The sequence below is a fragment of the Syngnathus floridae genome, chromosome 5, assembly GCF_059516105.1.
Source record: "Syngnathus floridae isolate MCC-2025c chromosome 5, RoL_Sflo_1.0, whole genome shotgun sequence".
Taxonomy (NCBI): Eukaryota; Metazoa; Chordata; class Actinopteri; order Syngnathiformes; family Syngnathidae; genus Syngnathus; species Syngnathus floridae.
The window spans coordinates 10,128,718-10,151,477 of NC_142417.1; the positions used below are offsets into that span (position 1 = coordinate 10,128,718).

The 22,760-nt window shown below is 41.2% G+C and overlaps 1 protein-coding gene and 1 pseudogene across 5 annotated transcripts in view; both read right to left on the bottom strand.

Moving 5' to 3' along the window:
- Positions 1–1,980: 1,980 nt before the first annotated feature.
- LOC148398069 (phosphatidylinositol transfer protein beta isoform-like) lies at positions 1,981–15,365 on the bottom strand (annotated as a pseudogene). Its single transcript, XR_015858659.1, has 10 exons — positions 15,241–15,365; positions 13,305–13,335; positions 12,573–12,718; positions 12,075–12,284; positions 11,904–11,978; positions 11,720–11,803; positions 9,718–9,795; positions 7,275–7,385; positions 6,889–7,011; positions 1,981–4,192 (listed from the first exon to the last, which is right to left on the bottom strand). The product of XR_015858659.1 is annotated as a phosphatidylinositol transfer protein beta isoform-like (transcript).
- Positions 15,366–16,100: 735 nt separating this feature from the next.
- LOC148398070 (tetratricopeptide repeat protein 28-like) overlaps positions 16,101–22,760 on the bottom strand; it is a 145,787-nt gene continuing 139,127 nt past the window's right edge. For 3 of the 4 annotated variants that reach the window (XM_088376458.1, XM_088376460.1, XM_088376461.1), the window contains 11 exons: positions 22,383–22,527; positions 22,094–22,273; positions 21,440–21,984; positions 21,076–21,323; positions 20,835–20,959; positions 20,531–20,762; positions 20,113–20,189; positions 19,442–19,465; positions 18,682–18,811; positions 18,484–18,591; positions 16,101–18,398 (listed from right to left, as the gene is read on the bottom strand). In XM_088376458.1, coding sequence (XP_088232584.1) covers positions 16,801–18,398; positions 18,484–18,591; positions 18,682–18,811; positions 19,442–19,465; positions 20,113–20,189; positions 20,531–20,762; positions 20,835–20,959; positions 21,076–21,323; positions 21,440–21,984; positions 22,094–22,273; positions 22,383–22,527 — 3,412 coding nt within the window. In that variant the 3' untranslated portion in view covers positions 16,101–16,800. The remainder of the gene's footprint in view (positions 18,399–18,483; positions 18,592–18,681; positions 18,812–19,441; positions 19,466–20,112; positions 20,190–20,530; positions 20,763–20,834; positions 20,960–21,075; positions 21,324–21,439; positions 21,985–22,093; positions 22,274–22,382; positions 22,528–22,760) is intronic. The other variant, XM_088376459.1, reaches the window with a different exon arrangement.

A 22,760-nucleotide genomic window follows, 5' to 3' on the forward strand; every position in this document is an offset into this window, starting at 1 on the left:
TTCATTTTACAGCTGAAAACAGCTTTGTGTATAGCAAAATCTTATTAACAATACAAGAAACAAGTATACTCAGCAGGAAAGCGATGGGGGGGTCAACATAATGAATATGGCATTGTTCCCAATGTCGTTCTAATACTCATGCACATAATCCCCTGCAAGCTCCATCTTCAGTGTTTTAAAATGGAGACAGACAAGTTAAGTATGACAAACGGATGGCTTGGTCTTTTCCCCCTTGAGCCTCCAGTGATGACAAAAGAAGCTCAGGGGCTGCCGCTAAAGCGACGTCACGACAACGGACAGTCTGCGGGGTTTCAAGCGCTGTCACGACAAGCCTCTACTCAGCTGTGATTTAGCACTCAATTTGTCTCAATATTTTACTCAATGGGACAAGCGGGTGTCCTTTTCTGGTCTTAATTCATGGTGGAGAGCACTTGCTCAGATAGACAGATCACGGGGGGATGCCCAAAGAGACAGTTCCTCTCCTCGTTGGTGGACGTCGTCCTGTGTATCGGGGCAAATGTGGAGTGGAGCCTGTGTGTGTCCTCTTTGGGCCTGTCAGTCAGCTGCAACATCACAGCTCGGCGGGTCAGAGCAGGTTAAGCAGCATCTGTCATCAGAGAGGCACTCTCGTATTGTACAAAGGGGAGGGATGCGACAGTGAACCTTTCCCCACCACCAACCTCCTCCTCATCATCTATGGGCTCCGCACCTCCCAGAACAACAGGAAAGGCCAGAGAGAATCGCTGAGGCTAAACTTGACCCAAGCTGAGGAAGTACTTTTGACATCACAGTCAATGTGCGGTAAACCCAAAATAAATTTCCTTGCCAAGGAAAACCTGCAAACTCCTGGCAAAAGTGGTCCCAGAGGAGACTCAACGTGCAAAAACATGGCAAAACTGAATGGAATCTTCACTGTGACACTTCCTCAAACACTCATGTAACAGGATGTGTGGTCACGTGGTGCAACTAACAATGCAAAAGAAACAATATGGGCAAAACAGATCACTTGAGTCAAAGTGGAGAAACTGAGATGCAGACCTTTCCTCAGAGGGCATTCAAAATGATTTCCAATAAGGTACACACTGTGGAAATTGGGCATTTAATCAACCTTTAAATCAATCATTCCTTTATCAAATATTTAATTATTTTGAGGAGTCAAGATCAGACATGTGGTATTCCTCGTTTTATGCTTGAGCTGCTGCTTAGCTTTGTTGATTTTCTGACTTTGCCTCAGCAATGTCGCTGCACCCTCTCAAAATATTTTTTTTTTAGGCATTAGATTAAGAAATACACATCCCTTCCAATTAGTAAACTTATTTTGGCATTCCAAAAAAAAGCTGAAATCAATTTCACATAGGCAATGCTTTTTGGGCTCTAACTCAAAACACAATCGTGCCACTTCCGATCTGTTCCCTGCTGGAGGGTCACGCATTTAAAATGTACAACTGACCATTTTGGCTACCAAGCACCCTTCATGATTTATTGCCATATTTATTTAGTTGATTTGTGCCATATTCCTACATGTGCTTCAAAAGGGAGACTCATAGGCGGATGGATGTGTGCCTGGAGTAGAATATTGTGAGCTGCTACGTAGCAGGTGGTGCGTGGGCAAGTGTGCCCATCTCCGCTTTTAGAAACAGCACTATTAGCTTGTTCTAGGTCAGCAATAACTGGTTTCCTTTCACAAGAACAAGACTGTTCTTGCAAACAATGACAGAGGCCAATATCACAGCTGGCAGACAAGCACTCCTTCCTGCTCTTTAAAAATCTACTCGTAATTTTGCCACTGGCCCTGCAGCTGCAGGTAATTGCATGTTTAGGTCAATCTATAAATAGCAAATATTTCCAGTGTATTTATAAACAGTTAAATGACAATAAGAGCGACAAGAAAATAATTTAGCAACGTTATGGACAATCCACAAGCATTTTCTGCATAGGGTGAGGGGGAAAAATGGCTGCAATGCAGAATGACAAGTGAACTCTTTTCTCAAAATTTATTTGATATTCAAATCACATGTATATTTCAATTAACACTTGCGTATTTAAAGGCAGAAACAGCACAACATCTACATTCAACCCCGTGTTCCCCAATTATCAAAATTGGATCAAAAACATCTGGAATCAAGCAATTGTGATTACTTTTACAGTTGTAGATTTTATAATTTAGGACAAGACAGTACAGTTGCTCCACACAAAAAAAAACATTTCCTGCCTTTATCAGTGTTATGACTGATAAAGCTCAAATGAATTTTAGCCAGTGGGTCTGCTGTCAGGCTTGCAGCTGCAGTCAGAAGACGTGTTGTGTACTAAACGTATTTTTGACAGAAAGGCTTCTCTGAGACATTTGGGTAGAATAAGAACAGGTCTTTTTTGTATGTATATTTGTCAAAAGGCGCAAGCTCTCTAACACAATTTTGGGCAAACTTGAAATTGTAATACTTAATTTCCATTGAAAGCTATACCATGGTAAAATGAAATGTTTAACGGACCATCAAACTATCCCATTGTTAAGTCATGTTGGACACTAGTTTTCAATGAGACTTCTGTGTCCAATTTAACCTGCTCATAATTGCTGTATGTGTGTAAACAAAGGCAGTGATATTCTTTGGATATGAAATGATCGGAACAAAGGATCGAGAAAAAAAAAAAGTCGAATTATACAATACAAATGTTCTTGTGATTACAAATGCAAATTAATTCCAGGGAGGAATCAATTGGTAAATGCACGTTACACTAGTCATGATTCAAAACGATAGCCCTTAACACATGAACAAAGGCTTAATTAACACAGGCTATACTGAGAGTGCACTGTGGAGTTGAAACTCAGGACTCATTGATATGGCAGGTCCATCAAACAGTGAAAATTCTGTCATGTAAAACAAAAACAAGACACACGAAACCAAATTACATATGACAAATAAAGACACATCATAAAGCCCTGCAATCACCGACTCCAAAAAGTATAGTCGCTGCTACAGCAATAGCAAGCCTTGACCTTAAGGTGTCCGTGAAATGGTCAGCCAGAAACAAGGGAGGTAGCTAAAAGCGAGCAGCTGGTTGCAGAGGTACAGTAGGTGAGATTAGGTCCGAAAGGTTCAGAGGTTAAGGCAAGCTGTGGGGAGCGCTGGTTTTAACTGGGCACTGGTGAAGCACTCGTGTAAACACAGTGAGAATGAAAACGAACACACTCTACCAGCTCAACAAGGCGGGTGGGCGGGCGGACTTCTGGGGCGGAGAGGCAAAGGTGGGCCGAGCAGCACCAAGCTCAAGGGGAACAAGCACCATCTGGGGTTATTTTTCGCGTTCATTTTGGGGGCAACGTGACTCATGAATTCATATCCTCAGAATGGGGAGCCTATTGGAGATGGGAATGATGGGGGCAAAATCATGTTCGCTAAATTAACGTCACAGAGCTGATCGCGCTTGCATGGATCCGCTCAGGTTCGTTAAGAGGATCAGTCACTGCAAAGGCATTTGCACCTCTGTGCGTGCGTGTGTGTGTGTGTGTTGAATGAGATGACATGCACAGGCATGATTGTCGGTGTTAATAAGATGCAATGCTTTGGGTTAGGTGGACTGTTGATAGGAGGATTACAATGGGCGGAGGTGCAAAGGGCGATAGTAATCTCTTAATGGAGCTTGTGGAGGAAGAGGGGAAGAAAAAAGGTGACACACACACACACACACACACATACTCATACTGAGGAATGCAAACCGCTGAACCAGTGTGTGCAGTTAAAACTGTGAAAAAGACAGTACTGGGAATCATCTCAGGAGGAATGTTTTGGGGTTTAAAAAGAAAACAGCCGGTATTATAAGGTCCAACGTGTCAATCTGAGTTCAAGAGGGTGAATCTGCTCCGATGAAACGTATCTTGAGCAAGAACAATTTGTTTTCATTATCACGCAGAGGGCCACAAAGCAAAAGGACATTGGTAAAGACGGTGTCGGTTTTCTAGAAATCAATTCTTTAGTGGATAGAGGAGTTATGATTGGGTGCAAGCGAGGGATCTGCTCTATTGATTGCATGAGACCCCCCCCGACACCTCGTCCACAGCCTGAATGTTTCAAAGTGCCACAGAAGAAGCCCTGTTAGCAGCCACGATTGCTGCTGTTATTTTGGCGGTTTGAGATCCTTTGCTGCTTTATTCGTCTGCAGCACTCGTTCCTCTTACTTCACCTTTTCTGCGGAGCTGAGGGGAAATAGAGAGAGAGCTTGTTAAGGTTGAACAGGAGGGGTTAAGTAAGTGGGTATGTGCAATTTCAAATAAATCCGACTTGCATTCAGGTGGAACTTTTGCCAATTAGATGCAACTTTTGTTTTTTTATTTTTTACACTCCAAACCATTTCACAAAATAAGTCACTTTCTTAAGCTGAAATACACAAAAAATAAATAAATAAAATCCTTATCTTGTTTGTGTCGTAGGTAAAACGTCCATAAATTTCAGATTATCCCACCCTGAAGCTGATAGTTTTGGGAAGCCAATTAGTGTCGGAATCTGATAACTAAAGACATTAATGGAACAGTTCAAACCAACTATGGCTCCAAACAGAACACCGGGCAGATGTGATGAAACGACATCAGGATTACCCTCGCGCTTCTGCCACCACACCACCCCCGGCCCCATCCTCTTTCACTCAATCACCACAGAGACTCCTTCTCAAAGGCAGAATTCCATTTGTATGTTAATGAAGGAATAGGAGCCATCTTGAAGGTAACTGCTCCTTTGGCCCTTCCTTCTCGACCGTCTCCTTCCTCCGCTCTGACAGAACCATTTCCAGTGTGCACAAAATGACTGTTTTGTTCAGGAAGCACCATACATTCATGCCTGAGGTTGTCCTTCACCCTTTTCAGTCAGGACATTGTATGTCGCCGAGTCCATGGGCTAGCATCACATGCAAGTATCAGCCTGTCTGGAAACCACAATTTCATCCTAACCACATTTCTCTGTGATGGTAACCTATGTTTCCTTAAAGAGAAAATAGAAAACACATGCCAGTGCAATGCTGGTAGACAACAGGGAATGCTTGAGCCTATCCCACTCGGGGCAGGCCAGTACCATCCAGTCTGAATTCTTCCATTTTCTCCTTGTATAGCCAAAAGCTATCAGATATTAAAAGGAGTTCCAAGACAAAAATCACCAGGTAAGGTTTCACTCAGAATGTGAATTACAGAAATAAAAAGCTTTTGATTTACTTCTCTGGCTTTCTATTTTTGCTGTGGATCATAGGCGCTAAGATCCTGGCGTCTGTTCTTAACTTATGTTTGAAGTTAGTCATACAATGTGCATGAGTGAATGTGAAAAAGATAAAAAAAAATGTATGCACAGATAAAGCTATCCTGATGAGGAACACACAAATAAACACATGCGCACCCGAGGAGTGAACAAAAATGCATTTGACACCACCCAAAAGAGTGAATGCAGTGACATAGAACCCAGAGGTAAATATGGGAGACTGGCCTCTACCTGGCCTGGCTACTCCTCTGCAGCCTGTGTGCCACACACAGCACCTTTTTTACGTATCTGGCAGGAACAAAAGGTAAAGTAAATTGGGCAAACCTGACAGGCAGTGTAAGCATGGCATTAAAATGTTGAGTTTGTCAAGTGTCAAGCAATTAACATGACTTATTAATTATTATCATTGTTATTAATGAATAAGGAGAATGTTTTTAATGTAGACTTCAACCTTTTTTAATGCCACTAACAGGTTTGACGTCAAGAAATATTTTGACGGGCCAGACGAGAAAGAAAAAAAAAATACTAAAAATACAATTTACCCTTCTGCTGAATGTAGTTTTGCAATTAGTAGGAGTCCTGCGCTTGTTTTTCTTCCATACACTGGTGCCAACTTGGGGCAATTGTTTTTCTTTCCAAAAACTCTCAAAAGGCGGCCAACTTAAGGTACCACCATCTGAAGTGACAGACTTCAGAAAGTTGTGAATGTGACTGTATGTTATCACTGGCCAATTTTGTCATCCTCCTACCCGGCTACATTAATAGGAATTGTGGTTTGAAATGTATTTCTATTATCATATGTGACAACTAGAGTTATCACATTGTTTAAGTCTGTACCTGTCAGAAAGAGGACAATTACCATGTAAACAAAACATCATCATAGGCATTTTAAATGGTGGTAGGTGTGTCCTGATTCCCACTTAACAAGTTTGAGCGTAACACTTGTGCAATATTTCATTTAGTTATTTTCACTTTGAAAATGGTTTTTTTTCTTCAATTGAGTTATGCGGGTTTTAGGTCACAATGGTAGAAAAGATTTTGAAATAATTTACCTTAATCTCAATTAGTGTGTGGACTTTATGGATGGTGTGAATGAATGCAGTACGAGCTTAAATTGTGGCATCAATCTTGATTAGGGAGTTGTATGCACAAAAGGTGGAATAGCTTATTCTGTGTTGTAAATACAGCATATTTCCAAATCAATGGGTAAGCCTGAAGGAGTGGACTAAAACAATTTGCAGTTCAACTCCACTGGATGTTTTCTGTTTGGATACTGATCTTCAAGATAAAATGATTAAGTAATAATCAAGTCAACTGATGTTCGAAGTACCCTACAATGCCAGTGTTTTTGTCCTTATATTGGAATAACATGCATTAAATCGTGCCACCCAAAAAAAACTTCCTTCCATTTTTCCTTCAATTGGTTGTTCTTGTCGCCAACACCTCTTTTCACGGCAGGTTTTGAAAAAGACATTACCAGGAAACAGGAAATATTTTCCTTACACGTGGTGGCACCTCAGATTTATGTTTTGCCGAAAGCGGTCATGAGCCAGAGCTATGGCACGCTATTAGTGATTTAAAACCAACCAACCAACCAAACAAACAAACAAATGGAACCCCCCCAACAATTTAACATCCACGATGCACTCACCTCATCCAGCTCCTTCTGAGTCTCTGCCTCCATCCGTCGAATGTCATCCATTGTTAGCTCCACCCACTTGTCAATCCAACAGAAAAGCTGGCGGTGAAAGTTGGTGAAGATCCTCTTTTCTTGCTGAAAGAAGAAATCAGAGAGGTTAGGGATGGTTGATGTGTTTTTTCTTTTCTCCAATGTATAGATTCTGCAAATCATAGAAATGTAAGTCTTTCCATTCACACTAAAAATTACAACAAATAAAAATGTAAACAAAGCCCAGGCATCAAAAATAGTTTTACTTTTACAAAATCTGAATCTATATTGTAATTAACAAAGTCTGAATTTATGTCAAGAAGTCAAGAATGTACTGAGTGTACATTTAGCACAATAGTCACACAAACCTCATGGATAAAATTCTCGACTTTAGTCTGCAGGCCAAACCATTTAAACTTGACTGTGACCAGTTTGTAGGCACACATTCTAGGGCAGTCAGTCTTGGCACTCAGCTCTTTCTAGTGAAAGGAAAAAAGCAAACAAATCTCAAGTAAGAATGTATTCAATCCATCCATTTTGAGGGCCAAAACAGGATAAATAATGTAACCATAAGTTGTAAATGACAAAATAATGACAGCTTAGAGAATACTATTTAAGATCAATCTTGGCAGCATTTAAAGCAAATAAAAAAAAAAGTCATTAATACAAAAAAAGCTCTGTGTATGGAGCTTAGTGAAATAATTATCAATATGAAGATGTGCTGTGCACAGATAAAAGCGGCCTAATCTATAACACACTTTCTAAATCCAGTCTGCGCTCTGTGCTGTCCTCTGAAGAGAAGAAGAAAAGAAGGGAAAGGGGGGAGGCAGTGGCAGAGCAAAGTGGATAAAGGGACCAGTTCTCTGCCTCCGCCCCGACAGTGACACCGTTCCCGACAGACATGCCTTTGTGGCCAGGGAAGGCAGATAAAACGGAAGCTGAGATGCGATAAGGGCGCTGCAAAGCTGGTTACATTATTAACACCTAGGACTCGCTCGCCCCCAGAACACTCCCAGAGAACACCTGTTTAATTAATCACTTCATTCTGACTCCGTATTCCAGGAGAAAATGCCACAGACCTGCCTCAGTCACCCCCATGCCGCAGCTATTTGATGCTGCCATCATGGAGAAAAGCGAGAGAAGGCAAATGAGAAACATTTCTAAATTTGCAGTGGGTTTAGAAAAGTTGTCATGGCAAAAGGAGAACTTCACATGAAACGCATTCCACATCAAAACACTTACGGTGACATATCTTCTCCCCCTCTCGGTGCCCCACTCAAAGGAGCAGAAGTTTTGAGAAATACAAAGGGAAGCGATATGCAAGCATGTGTGCATGCAGAGATAGACAAGAGGTTTTTTTTTTTTTTTTGCTCCATGAGGCTGGAAGAAAATTGTCCCTCTGTTGTCACAGTAATTTTTTCTCAGACTCTTTCAGTGTCCATTGTGGATGGGAAAACGATCTAATTAATAATACGGATGAAAAAGTGTTTCTTTATTCATAGTTTTAAAGCAGTTTGGCTGCCTTCATTCTGAAGAATTTTAGGTAGGGAAACTTCCCTATATCTAAACATTGAGAGCCTGGGAGCATGGCAGAAATATTAAAATTGTTTATTGAAAAAAACAAAACAACAACAAAGAGGGAACTGCAGGCTACAGCGGAATTTAAGAATTTAAAAGAAAGCTTTTGCGCAGATGACTTGCGTACGTCTCTACGTATCAGTTATGATCATTTCTCTCTAGTGGCAGACAAACTGAACGGGGAGGCAGCGCTTTGAGAATAAAGCCATTATCTGCCCTGGCAACTTGAAATTTCCATTAGAGCCAATTAGAATTGAGAAAGTGGTGATTTATCTTCATCAACCGGCAGCCTTACATTCTTGCAGCCCCACTCCTGCTCAATGTTGTCCTGATAAACTCAGTGTGCTCGGGTGCAAAACTGCTTTTCGTGTCAATAAAGCGTGCTACAATCACATAAAAATGTAGCAAGAGCCATCTTTAAGTCTGCAACATAAAAGCTTGCCAGGCTTCTTTATCAAGATTGATTTATGAATTTATATTTTGACATTTGTTTAACCATTTGAGACTAAATTAATGTCATATAATTTCTCTCTGAAGTAATCATGTCACCAAAAGCTTTTGTACAATTACAGTGGGGTGAAAAACTTTGCATCGGCACATTTGAACAACATTCACAGTTTCCAAACGGTTGGCGTGAAGCAGTGCGCACTCAAAGCGTATTTCTGAACACACCCACAAATAGGGGACAAGTTAAAATGAATTCTACCTAAAACTGCACCTGATGCACTGGAGCGACTTAAAGACTTTCCTTCTATTATTCTTAAGCTTCCTTTCACCCAAAAAAAATTAAGCCAGTTTCATGTTTTCTCCAATTGTGACCAGTAGCTCGCACATGCTTTCGGTAGTCCTAAAGCATTGTGAATTAATTTGTAACCTTTTCTAGATGTCACTCAATTGCTTTATTTCTGATATGTTCTTGAATTTCTTTGGGTCGTGGTAGTTGGTTGAATAGGTTTTTACACCTTAATAAAAAAAATAATAAAAAAAAACTTTTTCACAACTACTTAATGCTTACATGGTTTATCTTCATCTGATATTTACATTTGTCTGGCAACCTAGAGTTAGGAAACTAAGTAAAAAAAAAAAAGTATATATATATAAAAATAGTTAAGAGTGCAAATTCTTTCCACAGAACACCAAAGTCAAACTCCTCAAACACCCATGGGATGATGAATTACAAAAAAAAAAAAAAAAAAAACTGCAAGCCAGGCAGAATGCTCAAGAGTAAAATACCTTCCAAAGAGGTCCAAGTGGTCCTCTTCCTGTCTTAACCGACTTGAACTTGGTGGGGTCCTCATCCAGCTTGTAGTCCTATGGTGACAACAACTGACATGATATGATACACAGCACACCTATTTATTAATTGACACACCTGGAACTCAACTCGGTAGGATCATCTTACAATACAGAGGTTTATCTTTAGATACTATACATAAACATACAACACATTCACGTTTGATAATAAGGTAAGGCAATAAGCAAAAACAAAGGCATGCTTGCCATACACAATGATGATGTATACTGCTGATTTGTGTAAGGGATGTCTGATGTCACTTTTTTCAGACTGATATGGATACACCTCACTTATTAATCCGTTGTCAGCCATGCATGCCATTTCTCAATAGTACAATGGCCAAAAGAACACACCTTAGTGGTCCAATTTGATGATATCACAACTGCAAATGTTATATTAGCAAACTTTTTATGAATGAAAACTAATCCACATGCTGTGAAGCAAGGAGAAACATAGGATGGGCAAAATAAATAAATACATTCAACAAAAATAAAACAAAAGGATTTCAAACGATCAACTGCTCGAGGGCCCAGCAATTTTAAATAAATCATAATATGCCAGCAGGTGAACGCCATTTTCAGGGCAATCAGCCAACAGGAGGGTGCAAAACTGTGGAAAATACACACACGTTAATTTGACTGTTTTAACGCTGAGAGCTCGATCCCTATAACCATGCAGTGTGCGGCACTAATGAGGTCTGCGAATCAATGTGCCGTGGCAGACAAAAGGGAGAGACTCCTCCACTAATCCGGAGTGTGTTAGTGTGCCCTCTCTGCATCGTGCGCGTTTGTCGAATGCTGCCATACGAAGAGCTGTGAGCTGTAATTACACTAACAAAACTCATCGGTGCAGGCGGTAGGTCGCAGGGCCCGCAGCCATGCCCGAGGCAGAGAGCTGATAGGGCCCTTAGACACAACACACTCCTCCAGAAAGGCAAACATGTCTGCCTCGTTAACTTCCCAGGGCAAACAAACATGCGCGTGCGCATGCACGTACACACACACTCACGCATAGTGAAATGAGGCAATATGATGTTAAATAACACCAATAATATGTAACCACATAAGAGCTTCAGATTTTATTCTGAAGTGAGGCAATCAGAGAAAAATATTATCAAATGAAAGGTACGTCATCGATCAAGCTTCAATACTGCTAGTCTTGTCTAGGGTAGTGGTTGAGCTGGAGGCTATTTCAACTAATTTTGGTTGAGAAGGCAGACTAATTTGCCGGTCATTCGCAGGGCAAATGTTGTGTAAGGAACCACTCACAGTCTTGCACAAATTCACACACGGGCATCTTAGATTCTTCAATTGACCCGTGCAAGGATAGGGAGGATATGGAGGCCTGAGCTGATATTTAAACCCAGAACCTCTTTTTTACATGGTGATGAAAATGATCTACCATTCTTTTTTTCAATCGTTGGAATGGCGTTGAGTACTTAGACCTTCCTTGGATAAAAACGAATATATAATACGGACAAAGAGCTACACTATAAATGATCAAAATTAATTGATTAATTTAACTTATGTATTCTTTGCACATCATAAAAGCTGTGCCTTAATTTTCATGTTGCATAATTTGGTTTACGCTTCTCCGGTTTGGACAATATGACAATCAGCCAAACAAACAATACCTTCAAAATTATTGTGTGGAATGGTGTTTTAAGCTTGTATGCGTTTGGACTAAATGGAGTATATTGTGAACCTGAATCTGACCTAACCTCAACGTTATGAGAAATATTGGCTTATTTTGCTGCTCAAGCCCTGAATAATGGAAATTTTCAAAAAGACTGAAGTGCATTTTGGGAGAACGGGAGATGATGTGCAATGAGTCCATTGGCATGAGATAAATTGTTCTAAACAAAGGTGTGCGTGCGTAATAACCAGACATGTCCACATCAAGATGCTAAACAGCACTTTTGGGGTTTTCATTTGTACTCACAGAGGATGAAACTTGACTATTATCAGCAATGTCAATAGGCACAACAGCAACTTGCTGCCAGGAAGAACGATCTAGTTTGTGCACCTAAAGCAAAAGCATTCAAATAAATACATGAATAAAAACATGCATTCAAGCATACACAACTATGCTAAATATTCACTTGGTGTCACCAAACGTTTCTCACATTTTCTTGTGTTCCAAGATCCGGTTTATGCCACGTCTCAATCTTGATCAGGAAATTATCTTTCATATATTCATTCTACAAATACAAAAAATGGACTCAGTGCAGTGTAGTATTAGCCATAAAGCATTAATCAATAAAAGCACCCAACTCAAGTCATCCAAGGGTACCTACCGTCACTTCTGAACAAGTATAGGCATGAGGAGAGAAAAAGAAACATGACATTAGCAACAAAATTATATAAAGACAAACACAGACAAAAAGAGCAAAGAACAACTGGAAGAGGGCTCACCAGTTCTGCAGTAGGGGTAGGCGTTCCAGGCTTTTTCATGGAACACAAAGGCGCTTTCTGGTGCCAAGAGCTGAATAAAAGCTGGCACTTTACTGTAGATTGGAGTGGAAGAAGAGGAACGAGATGGATGGGGTGAAAGTATAACAATTAATGTAATGGTTTACATGCAATGAACAACAGTATATATTTGTACACGGGCAGTCAAGGACATGATTTCTAATTTAGTAGCACTAGTGTTTCCAGACCTTTGATTGCTAGAGGATGTGTATAGTTATGTGAGACCCCAGAAAAAAAATATGATACAATACTGCCACTAGCTGGCCATAAACTGCAATTACTGTAAAATGGAGCACAAAAATCAATACTTCAGTTCCACAAACCTCTTCAGGCGGTAGATTTTGTGGGTATACTGTCCTTTCTCTCCATGTTCCGCATAGGGCTCATTTTTGAGTACCTCAATCCCTTCCCCACCGCCGGTTTCATTCTTACTTGCTTCAGCCACAGAAAACAACTGTCCCACTTGATACTGCAACACAAATACCAATCATTGCCATAATACAAAGGTAGAGCCACAAGAATTGTTGATGACTCCAAAATCAATTGAAAAAGATGAACCCAGGGAAGAATTCATGTCATCAACCTCATGAGAATTCCATCTGTGCATGCAACACTTTCTCAGAACGAATGGAATATGATGAAATGCCAACCTAGGGTTTTGTTTTCATTTCCCGTTTTAACTGAGCTATGTCGTTAATGGTGGGCCAATCCCCAACATTAATGTGTCAAGTACAGGTAAAGGTCGTAGCCTGGTGAATGTTTAACCAAAGACATTATTTGTTGGTATGTACATTATAACTCATAGGAAAACGTTTTGAAAACAAGAACTATTCAATGGATCAAATAGTATCCATCGACTTTTATGGTTGCATTCTCAATATTGTATGTGAGGCCATATTAGAAATCTCATCGACATCCCTGTTTTGATAGCGTTATGGTCATGTTTAATTTAATAGAAATAGTGCAAATAGGACTTTATAGATCAATAGGATAGTCCAAAGTTAAGAGGAATACACAAAAGTTAATTTTGTCAATGACATTAAGAGATTACTCACCTCCTCAACACTGCAGGGTAAAACCACGCGGCTAAAAAGAACAGAGAGAAAGATGATTATGATCGGGTGAGACTTATACTACGACAATTCAAATAAAACAGTTTTTAGACAGTAGAACCAAGATTTAAAAGACTTGGAACCAATGTACTATGGATTGAACATTTTGGGGTTTAAAAAAAAACTAAAGTAATGAAACAAAATAACATATATTTTTGAAAAGTACATATAATTGGTTTTAATTTGGTTTTAAAAATTAAATCAGTCAAATTGTCCACACACACTATTTGCCAGAGAAAAGAAAAATGATTCATGCCTCTATAGCCAGTTTTAAATAGCCCGCAGATGTAGCAAATAACATATCATTACTTAAGAGTGATGTTAGCTTTCAGCCTCACCTTCACAGATATCACACACGACACACTATAATCGAACTGTGCAGGAACAGCCCAAGTGTGAGTATGGAAATGAGATTCTAAAAAAATTATTTGGCTTCTTGAATTAAGATCATCACTGTGTTACTGTGTCATTTGCTTTCAATAATACTACAATTTAAAGATGTCTCTTGACATCAACCTGTGTATCCTACTATTGCCATTAATCAAATATTTATTCTCCTAAATGAAGGCTCAAAGTCTTATATGATGCACACAGACTGAGATTTTTGTATGAGCAATTTAGAGCAAGCTGTAATCTCTCCATTGCAAGATCTCACCACACCAGAGATCTTGCATTGGAGAGTTACTGTAGATTACAGCAACAGTACAGTAGTTAGAGTATTTGACGATGGGTGTCAGTCTCGAGGGTCTTAGCGATCACAGAGAATATTCACAGAACCAATGAAGTATGAACAAGCAACGGAAATTTGCAAAAAGAGCGGTGAAGAAGATAGCTCTTAGCCGACCCACATGGTGTCATCATGTTCCAAATTTTATAGTGACAAAAAAATGTTTGCAACGATTAAAACTGTTTTCGAATGCCTGGCGAACATCTTTGCAACCTTTAACAAACCCTGACAAAAAGAAATGCCTTCTCGATTTTGGAGGATTCACAATTTCTTGAGAAATCCTCATGAGACTTTCCTGGCAAATCTTCTAATTTGCAAAAGTGCGAGCTGTTGTTAACAGGGTGACTCGTAACATTTAGCACAAAAAATAGGGTAGCTTTCCTCTTGAAATTGGCCTGTGTGTCTGAGTTAAGCTAAACTACCGAGTACAGTGCGACAAATCTGTAACCATTCGGTGTGCAACTAACATATGCATAAGCAGTGGCAGCCCTTCCTCAAACTCATACAACCAAATAAAGTTGAAGTATAAAGTGCGATTGTTTAACCGATCCATGTGCATGATGTTAGTGCTGGAATCGTTTACTCCAGTTTAAGACTAGGTGCTAGTATTTGCTAACGAGCACAACGTTAACGCTAAAAATGTAAATACTACAGCTAGCGAACAGCTACAAAAAGGCAGCACTATCACAGGATCAAGTCTAAATTAAATCAAGACTATAGCATCACCAGGCGATTGGCCACCCTTTTTTTTTTTTTTTAATGTTCATCTCTGTTGAGATTAGCTACTCGTAAGCTAATATACGTCAAACGAAGTTGAACAACTTAACGGAAGAGACGCAAAGCTCAGGTTGCAAGAAAAAAAAAACCCGCAAGGCAGCCATTAACGCTCCTGTTAATAATTAAGTTACTTTAGAGAAATACGGCAAAGATAACAGCAGCTGTCGACGCCGGTAGGCCACAAAGTAGTTTTTGGGCAATGCCACCACCCTTTCCTCGTGTGAATCGGTCGCACTGATGATGAAAAGTTTCCGTGAACATAGCTCGTATCCAGTCCGTGAACACCGGCCACACCCGATCGAAAGCCCTTATTAAATCGTAACGTTGTTGTAAAGGAAGTGTAAAAGCAAGCTTTGACAACAATATCACACTTACTACTCCTTGACGAGGACCATCGTTATTAACTCGTTCCGATGCGACCTGAACGTCGTACCACAAGCGACCGATGATTACAGTTGACGTCATCAGCTATGAAGAATCGTACTTCGCCCCGCCCTTGACGATCGGTGATTGGCTGGACGCTCGGACATCATGTACCTCAGCCAGTAAAATCTCAAATAAATCTCACGTTGGTGAAGAGGCCACTTTTTTCTTTTTCTTTTTTTGAATTTTTATGGCAAAAGCCGAGATGACAAAATGCCCCCTCATTAGTTTGTAAGTACAGGCACTTGTTGCATTAAAAACAGACTAGTGATAGTAGTACTGATTTATTTGAGCCATTAATTTAGTTAGGTGACCATATGCAATTTTGTTTCTCTCTTGTGGGCAATAATTTTACTTTCATTTTCATTTTGCAAGATCTAAAGTTTACTACAGAAGTGGTTCCCACTTTTCTTTTTTGTACCCCACAGCCCTTTCGTCATTCCACAAATCCATATCCCTTCACACAAGGGTTGATGATTCTTCCAAAATTGAACCTAACATAACTTAATTCAGACATTTTCTTGGTTTTAGCTCAAATTTAACCTAAAATGGCTCATCTTTGTAAATAAATACATAATATAATCTAAAAAATGAAATCAAAATAATGATCAAATAAAACATTTCACTAAAATAATAAACATACATTTTTGTATATCTAACTCAACAATTACTACAAAAAATCAAGTGTATTTGAATAAGTCCCATTCAAACAAGCATTTAATTTTCAATTTTGTCCGCTTGACTCCCGTGAGTGTGACCATCAAGGTATAGGTATAGAGTGGCTGCAAATTAAAGCATTAAAAGAGAATAGGTTGATTTTTAATTTTTATTTTTTTATTGAAACAGTTTACTGATAAATGACAGATGGTTGTCATGAAATTGTGATGTTAAATCTAAAAAAAAATATGAGCTAAAAATTCATACATCATACTCAACATTGAATAGCAAGAAAATTCATGCTTCAGAGCAAACAATTCACAAAGAAATCAGGCAAAATGCCCTTTTGACTTCAATAAAAAATATTAAATCTTTTCTTCCACTGTATCCATCTTTACACGGTACATGGTTGTTCATTTTGTTTTAACAATATAAAAACGCTTAATACTGATTGTGAAACACTGGAATTAATTTACAAACATAACAATAATAATTATAATATTAATAACAATAACAAACAATAATAATAACAATTACCATTATTTTTTTTCAACAAAAAATAAAATGGAAGAAGTCAGTCATAGTTGTTGCATCTTGGCCTGCATACACAATGTTTTGTGGGGAAAGACCGAATGGCATTTACATTTACCTGACACACAGTTACACACAAACACAGTATCAGGTCGTTGAGTATTTCTCATTGCCATTTACAGTTTTGGGCACATCTACAAAACTGCAGGCATGTGCCCCACACCGACCAATCTGACCACTCACTAATTTTTCTCACTGTCTGTAAAGCTAGGCTGGCCAATTAACAGGTGACCTACTTCTTCACCTCATACAGAGCTGGATGTCTCAGCATTTAGAAGAAGGGAAAAATCTTCCAGGCGACAAGAATTTGTATCCGTTCCCAGCAGGCAGTCTGATCGAACGAGCACCGGGACTACTCCTTGTAGAAATGGTTGGTGATGGAGCCCCTTTCTTGGCATTGGAGCAGTGATGTCCATTGGAGTTCTTGCCCGCCCTCTCCACTGACTGCAAACCCAGCTCCCGCAGCTCCAGGCTGTCTTGGGTATCATTGGGAGAGCAATGTCGTGGAGACAGGTTCAGAAGGCTCAGTACATCTCTACTGGCTGATGCCAGAGGACTAGGGGAGCCGTGAACAGCTTTGACGGGGCCCAGATGTTGCTGGGCTGCGGCGTTGGCCCAAAAGGTCTTTAGATTGTGGATGGCTTGTACTTTTTCATCAATGACCCCTCTTCTTAATCGGTCAAGGTCCGGAGCATCGGCCGACGTGGCAGAGCCCGTAGAGGAGTAGGAGAGGGCAGGAGAGGGTGCACTCCCAACTGGTGATTGGTGACCAGAACTGGGAGACACATTACTGGGCGAACGTGATATGTGGCCACTGTATGGGGAACTTGGATACTTCAGCTTGAACTGTGCATGGCTGTCTGAAATGGGCGAAGGATGGCTGCCGTCCTTTTGTGAAGACTCTGAGACAGCCGGACTATTGTAGCCAGAGCTTATTTTCTGCAGAGAAGATGAGCGGGAGGGGGGTTTGGGTTTGGGCGAAGACTGAGCTCTGCCACTAGCGCTGCTGTTCGGACGGCTAAATGCACTAGTTTCCGAGGAGCGGAAGGCGCTACCCCGTGGTGAATTTCCTCTTGAAGTTCCACCCTCCGCCCTGGCCCGCTGTAGACTACCCACTGCCCGTAGATGGCTGTGAGTCTCCTCCAGAATCTTCTGCGCCAGCTCCTGAGGATCGAGAGGGGGCGTCTTTTCTTCCTGAGACTTCACGGTGCTGTCTGTCTCAGTACTGGATTGATCCGATTCGCCCGTGTCACTGCTGCTCACCTTAGCGACTTTCTGGAAGGGTGAGTTTGGACTGGGAACGAGGCATGTTTTGACTGGGGAAGTGGGGGTGCTGACACTGCCTCTCGATGACACTGACACCGAGTAACCTCTTCCAGCCCCGCTGCTTGACCTAGCAACAACCCCTCGACCTCCTCTGTGGTGGCGCTGGCTGTGGCCTGGTGGCAAAGGCAAAGAGTCGCAGTGGCTCCCAAGTGGTTCACTGCTGATAATAGAGAAACCTTCATACTCCTCCTCCTCCCCTCGGGTCCCCGACAAAGCCGTCGCTGCTCCGTGAGGAGACGAGCGGCTCCGGGGAACGTGAGGGTGCTTGTGGGCTGCGTAATGCGCTGCCGTCCCACTGCGGTGCCGATGGCTGAGGAAGTCACAATCAGATTTGGAAGCAAAGCTCATTGAGGAGGCCACAGAGCTGAGGCTATAGACAGAGATGGCATCTGATGCCTGACTGTCCAGGCAATGAGGAGAGAAGGGAAGGCTTGAATAACTCATTGGCAGAGGGTTGGAAACAGACTGTGCTGAGGCCAGAGACTCAAGGGAAGAGGAGCTGTCTAGACTCAGACGTTTTGGCAGTTCTGTGGAGTCTGTGCGATATGATGAAGAGAAAATATGACTCAAAAACAAGCATATCAAGTATGACGGAAAAATGACAGACAAATGTATACAAACCAAATAGCGCCAGGAGAGACTGCAGAGCAAAGTGCAATGTGCGGCGGTTGGCCAGCTTGCCCGTTTTTAGCACCACTTCTTCTTGGCCCACCTCACACAAGTCAAACCCTGCATGTTCATGCAACGACAAATACATATCATATCTGTAAGTTATTGGATATAATGTGGGAAGCTTCAAGTGGGAACAAGTTGACTCACCAAGTGCTGCCAAAAATTCATGACATCCCGGAAGTCTCCAAAGTTGCACACTAATGGACACCTGAATGGGCAGGAGAGAGAAGTCTTGTTCCTTCTCACCAGTTTGGAGCTGCACTAGCACCTGGTGGAGCTAGAGAAGAAGAACAAATGCGACAGCAGAAACTATTAGTGAAATGATATTGGTTAAATGATGGACAGACAATTGTTTTTCTAGGATCTGATAAATTTCTAGGAAATTTGTAAATCTGATTGCGATTAGAGATCATTTTTACCAATGAAATGCCATTACTTTACATTCATTCAAGTTTATAAAATGCACATAACTGTACAGCTACTGTATTTACAGGGAGGCGTTAATCAGTTTCTATCAGCTATGAATAGGCTTTAATGGGGGAGAGAACAAACATATTAGCAGTGTACATGTGCCCTGGCCTATTTTTCCTGGAGATTAGCTACTAAGAACAGAGACACCTTTGTCAACCTGAGCTAACTGTTTAAGCAGTAAACACATTCCTTTGTCCTCATTTCACTTTAATACCGTAACTTAATTGCTTATGCCACCTAGAAATGGATTCTATGAACCAACAATGTTTAAAAAAAAAAACCTGAATGCCATGTTTGCAATGCATAACGTTGACGTTACACTGCATGCATACTGATGAACATAATAACTGTCATGCATACAAAAGTGGTGTTACAAGAGGTTAAGTGGGAACAGGTAAAAGTGGGATGTATTGCAGGGTAGTGAAGGCACACTTACCATTGCCACCATATTTTTAACAGCCTTCAGAATGCACAGAAAGGGAAGGGGAGAAAGAATAGCAATTTTATTGCATGCATAGGTCAGCTCACAAGGGTTTAGGTCAATAAGAAGGACAAAAAAGGGCAAGAAACTGTAATAGGTAAAACAATGCCCTGATACTATTATTTAATATTAATAGTATTAATAGTAGAAATAATATTTTAGAGGTTTATACAGTGAGGCATTACATTACTTGAAAACTAGAAATGTGTGAGAGCACTGATAGTAGAATGGTACGCAACCAACGAGAGATTGACTATTGTTCAGATATGATTGTGACTACGAAGAGAGCTGTTGCTAATGCAAATGTTTCCACAGGTGGGTAGCTGTTTACTCTCTTAAAATTTGTGCTTACCTCACCTTATACAAAAATGCGGTTAAGATTATAATCTTGGCGTCACATGTTTGGGTGTAAGACAAGTAGACTTTAGATAAAACCAGTGCTTGAAGTAAAGCTAGTTAGGCTTTACTAGCGCATTTCAACAAAGATTAAACTGAAGCTTGAGGTGCCAGCGCAACACTCCAGTCCTCAAATAACATGGTTATGCAGGCAAACACATGTAATACATTGTGTGATGCCCCCACCCCCCAAAAAAAATACGTTGTGCATGGCCTCGGTGGGTCCATACCCGATTGATGAGCTGCTCCCCTGCCTCTGAAGCTGTGATGAGTTTGCACAAAGCCTGGAGTGCTTGTGGTGGCAGACCTGAAGGACAGGATCACAGTCATATTGTTGTCATCATAGCAGATTCCTTAATCAGGGACAGGAATTTTATGTTTCATTAATACTAAATTATAGTTACTGGCAATTGTGCATTGTGTGCATCTGAAATACATCTGAATAACATTTTTCACACAACATATGTACATGCACAAATTTGATTGATAATTTAAGTTTCCCTCATCCTACAATATGATTTTTTTTATGTTGATTTTTCATGTTGATATTTGGTGTCCATCATTACAGTCCAAAATTTGCAACAAAAACAACACACTTAGATTTGAATCTTATGGTTGTCTAATACTGACTTTGTCTCCGGCACTCACCTAAAAGTGATTGTAAAGTGGTACTGCACTGTTGGAGTCGATCACCCGGGTCAGCAGTGGGAAAGAAAACTGCTGCAGGGATGCCAGTGCCTGCAGAGTCAAGGCGGAAGCCTACGGCAATTAACAAGGCCTGCCACCCAGGGACACCCCCAACTTTATTCTCCACGCTTTGCTGGGATGTGTACATTGAGTTTCGTTGACCATTCTGGATCCTTTGAAGAGACTTTTCCACCTGCAAGCAGTACAACACTAGTATCAGTAACGAACCTCTCTTTATAAAATCCTATGTGAGTCCATGTCTAACCAGGTGAAGTAAAACCCTCAGCGCATCACGTGCACGATCTGGGCACTGCAGAATCTCTGCTAAAGCTTGTCCAATCAGGGAGGAGGGGCTGTTAAGTTTCACATCACTACCAATCAGCATGTAGCCTGGGCAGAAAATATCATTTCCATTAGACCATATTATATATTTCAATGGTGACACTTATTTTCCATCATTTGTTGCCATCTGTTTATTTTATGTATGTTTTGATTTTATCACTAACCAGCCCAGTTGGAGGGGTGCGAGTACTGCTTGCTGCTCTGTACAGTTTTCATGGCATCTGCCAGCGCAGCACTAGCCTTGGTCCCATTCAGAAGGGCAGTGTAGAAAGCATGGACAAAAACCTTGGAGGCTGCTACAGGGACAGGCCACAAAGATACAAGAACACACTGTGCCCCTGCAGCCAGGAAGGAGCGCGTCAGGCCAACAACACCGTCGGCTGTGACCTTGCTGCTGGACTCTAGGTAGGAGCTAATGAGAAAAAAAGTTTGATTACTTTTAACCTTTTATATTGGAATTCTATGTCTTTTAATGAAAACAATTTAGAGATCACAATTTACTCTTATTGATAAAAAAACACCACTTACCCAAGCACCACCAGTTTGACAGGTAGCCTAAGGTCCAGTATATCTGCAGCTGTCAACAGAAATTCCTGTAAGGGTGGACTGTCGCAAATACTGTCCACATCACTGCTGTCATCTTGCATGTGGTGAGACTCCGGGTTGGTGCAACCGCTTCCAACAGATCCCTTCCTGCCTCGAATGCTGCTTCCTCTCCTCATCCCGGTACCTCTGCCGATGGTCCCCCCTCCCACGTTAGCGCTTGCTGCACCCGGTGCGCTCTCTGGGTTTGGAGTGAGCACCAGTGCAGCCAATTTCCATGAAATGTGAGTTGCAAAATGGGCACACTCCGCCTGTGTGAGGGCACTCATGACCCTCTCTTTTGTCGCTGCAGTGCCAGACAGTGGTTGGCATCCTAAAAGCTCAGCTACCATGAGGGCTTCCTCTTCTGCAGAAGGCATTGGCCCCCACAGCCAGCGGTCCATTACCGGTGAGGGTAGCCTCGGGTTTCCCACCACAGCTGCCATTGACACCCCACCACAGGAAGCTGGTCCAGGACGCCGGGAGTGAACCTAAAAAAAGAAAAAAGTTGACTTTTTCAGTTGTATGACAATGACCTCATAAGTCCTTAAAAATGTGATAACGATTGTCAGTTGTGACCATCTGAATAACAAGTTCAACCTTTGCACTGGATCCAAGGCCTTGGATTGAGGGAACAGCAATGAGGCTAAAACGTTCATACAGGTATTCGTTGGAAGAACTTCCTTTTAGTAGAGCAAAAGGGATAAGATAAAGTTCTCCCTCTAGCACCATGACGAGTTGTCTGTGTCTGCCCACCGGTCCACTGGAGTGCATCAAACCCTGTTGGGTAAAACGATAGGCGTGCAGATGGACAGTTAGAAAAGAAAAAAAAAACATTTGCCGTGTGTTGGCTCATCTCTTCCACAGAGCTCAGAACGGTAACTCTCACCCCCTCCATAGGTGCAATGAGCAAATCATAAAGTGCTCTGAGAGGAGGCTTCCCGAGGTTGCTGGAGCGATGAGGCAGGGAAGAACAGCCGTCTTTGGCAGGTGACATGGTGTTACTGAACAGGCTGGTCATGCTCTGGCAGCTCCTACAAAGCACAACATATCAGACTTTAAATTTGAAAAATCTGTCTGTGTATCCAATTATGTGAAGCGCATTGTTAAAGCTGTTGGGGAACTTAATTACATGTCATCACCGTACTTATTTTTTTAAAATACATTTTAAGTTATGCAGTACTGTGAGCTGAGATATCAAAATGGCATTTTAAACACGAATTGAGCATGTTTAACTGGACGACAACAAAGCAAGTGTAAGTCTTGT